Source organism: Austrofundulus limnaeus, unplaced genomic scaffold (genome assembly GCF_001266775.1).
Source record: "Austrofundulus limnaeus strain Quisiro unplaced genomic scaffold, Austrofundulus_limnaeus-1.0 Scaffold132, whole genome shotgun sequence".
NCBI classification, from domain to species: domain Eukaryota; kingdom Metazoa; phylum Chordata; class Actinopteri; order Cyprinodontiformes; family Rivulidae; genus Austrofundulus; species Austrofundulus limnaeus.
The window spans coordinates 1,343,073-1,345,545 of record NW_013952534.1 but is presented as its reverse complement, the minus strand read 5'-3'; the positions used below and the strand labels follow the sequence as shown (position 1 = coordinate 1,345,545).

The window sequence follows — 2,473 nt, the reverse complement described above, 5'->3', positions numbered from 1 at the left end:
ACCTTATGATGTACATCTCTAACTGATTACATCACAGGAGGTGTTACCTTTTACGTCAGACGTCAGAACGTAACCCATTTTTTAGATTAAAGAAAGAACACATGGTAGCACACACACCAACTCTGATTCTGTTATGGCCTTAAAGCTGCAATGTTCAGAAAGTATAAAATACAATAATGCATCTAACAATGAATTAATCAGTTACAAAATTTCCTTCAGTATTGCAGTCTGTATGTTGGTCTGTTGTGATTAAAAGGGAGCTGAGCTGTAAGGCAAAGGTCTCTGTGTACCAGACTGTCTACATTCCTATCCTCATCTATGTTCATGAACTTTGGGTAGTGACTGAAAGAATGAGATCACAGATACAGGAGGTCAAATTGAGTTTTCTCTGCAGGGTGGTTGGTCTCTCCTTTAGACATAGGGGGGATTCCATCTACTGCAAAGTTTTCCACATTGAATGAAGCCAGTTGAGTTTGTTCATGTCTCTCAGCTGGTCTGAGAACACCTCCCCYAGTCCTCTCAGAAGGGGTGAAAGAGGTGGCTGTAATGTCTGGAACTCCCTGATCCAAACTGCTGCTCCTGAGATTTTACTCTGGAACAAAAGACAGTTGAGGGATGGAAGGATGTTCATTGTTTACTCTTGTGATTTATTTTGAACTTAATGTTGTTTTTACATTTGTTTTTATTCTAAATAGTGTATTGTTGTTGTTGTTGTGCAGCACTTACCCATTGCACATGTGAACACGTGGAGCGGTGGGCTGCCAAAACAGTGCCCGGGGAGCAGCTGAGGGGTTAAAAGCCTTGCTCAAGGGCCCAAAGTGAGACTGGTTGTGCTTTATAAAGAAATTAACTTGACTTATTGAGGCCCATCTATGGAACAGATTCTGAGGAATCTGTAATCAGCTAAAAGGGTTTTTACATGTAAATACATGTAGCTAGTGCTAGAGTCTCATCTCAGTATTTAAACCTCATGAAAATAATTTTATAGCTTTGAGAATTTTGTCTCCACAATATTTTAAGGAAAAAAAATCTGTAGATTCAGTCTTCGTAAAATATCAGTTTATAAAATCAAAACTTACAGTTTTTACATACTTTTGTTTCCACTCACACACGCATATTAATCTCAAGACAAAAGAATAACAAGTTGACATCACTGAATTTGATAGACAGTAATAGATTTCAGTCTAACAGTCATCTGTTGTACAAACAGGACAAACTGAATTCATTTAACAAGATAAACAGGTTTAGACATCATATGTTCTGAATTTTCTTCCCAATGACAAATATGAAACTACTGTAAATGATTACATGTGACACAATAACACATGCACTGAAAACTGTACAGAGACAAAAATGTTCACATTTAGATTTACACTTTACCTAAACAGAAGCTTTTTTACATTTTTAGAAATTGCCTTCAWCTTTAGGCCATATATGAATGGATTTAATAAAGGATGATACAGAAATATTTGCAATGTCATTATAAAACGAGTGGTTTTTGAAAAATAAGYTTCCACTCGAGCTATAACTATATCATATGCAGCCAAATAGGAGAAGTTAATTAAAATRAACAGTTGAGGTAGACAGGTCTCTGCAGCCTTTCTTCTGAATGTTATACACTTTTGATGAGATATTACAAATATCTTTGTATATGTAAAAACTGTAAAAAGCATTGGAAGTATTACAAGATTTATTAAACAGATAACTCCAAATATAGTAAGTGGTTTTGTTTTGACACAATGAAGTGAAAAAACTGCATTGTTACAAAATATMCCTTTTAAACTTAAGTTACATATTTTTATTTCAGCTGTTAGGATTGCTGATACTAAAKCATGAAAAGCAGGTAAAAGCCAGGCCAGAACCAGAAAAATGTTTACCRTGGTTTTTGTCATAATGGRTGGATATCTAAGAGGTTTACATATTGACACATATCTGTCAAAAGCCATAACTGCTAACAATAAGAACTCTGTACCAGCGACAGAATAAAACATAYAATACTGGAAGAGACAAGCTGAATATGATACAGTCTGTTTTTCAGATAAAAAGTCAATCAGGAGCTTTGGATAAATATTGGTGCTGTAAAGAACAGAGTTAAACAACAAAGCTGCTATAAAGATGTACATGGGCTCATGGAGGCTTTTGTTGGACCAGATCAGATACACAATAATAGAATTACTACAGATTATTAAAATATATACAGTAAACATTATAGAAAAATACAGATAACTGTATTTCTTCATGTCCACATATCCATCCAATGTAATGTAGGTGTCATTTAAGTCATTATCCATTAATGTTGTAAATGTATTAATTCATTAAACACGTTCAATTTCTAGGAAGAACTACACCGAGTATTTTCATTACCTGAATTTCAACTGCTTCAGTTTTGCAGATCATTATCTACAACAACTATGAAATGAAGAGGTTGACGTGATTTAAAAGTTATTTATGAGATTTCTCTCCACCCCCCCCC

General features: G+C 34.7%; 1 protein-coding gene across 1 annotated transcript; it reads right to left on the bottom strand.

The window, feature by feature from the left end:
• Positions 1 to 1,376: 1,376 nt before the first annotated feature.
• Positions 1,377 to 2,291, bottom strand: LOC106522552 (olfactory receptor 6Y1-like). Its single transcript, XM_014015593.1, has one exon. The coding sequence runs from the start codon at positions 2,289 to 2,291 to the stop codon at positions 1,377 to 1,379; it is 915 nt and encodes a 304-aa protein (XP_013871047.1).
• Positions 2,292 to 2,473: the final 182 nt, after the last annotated feature.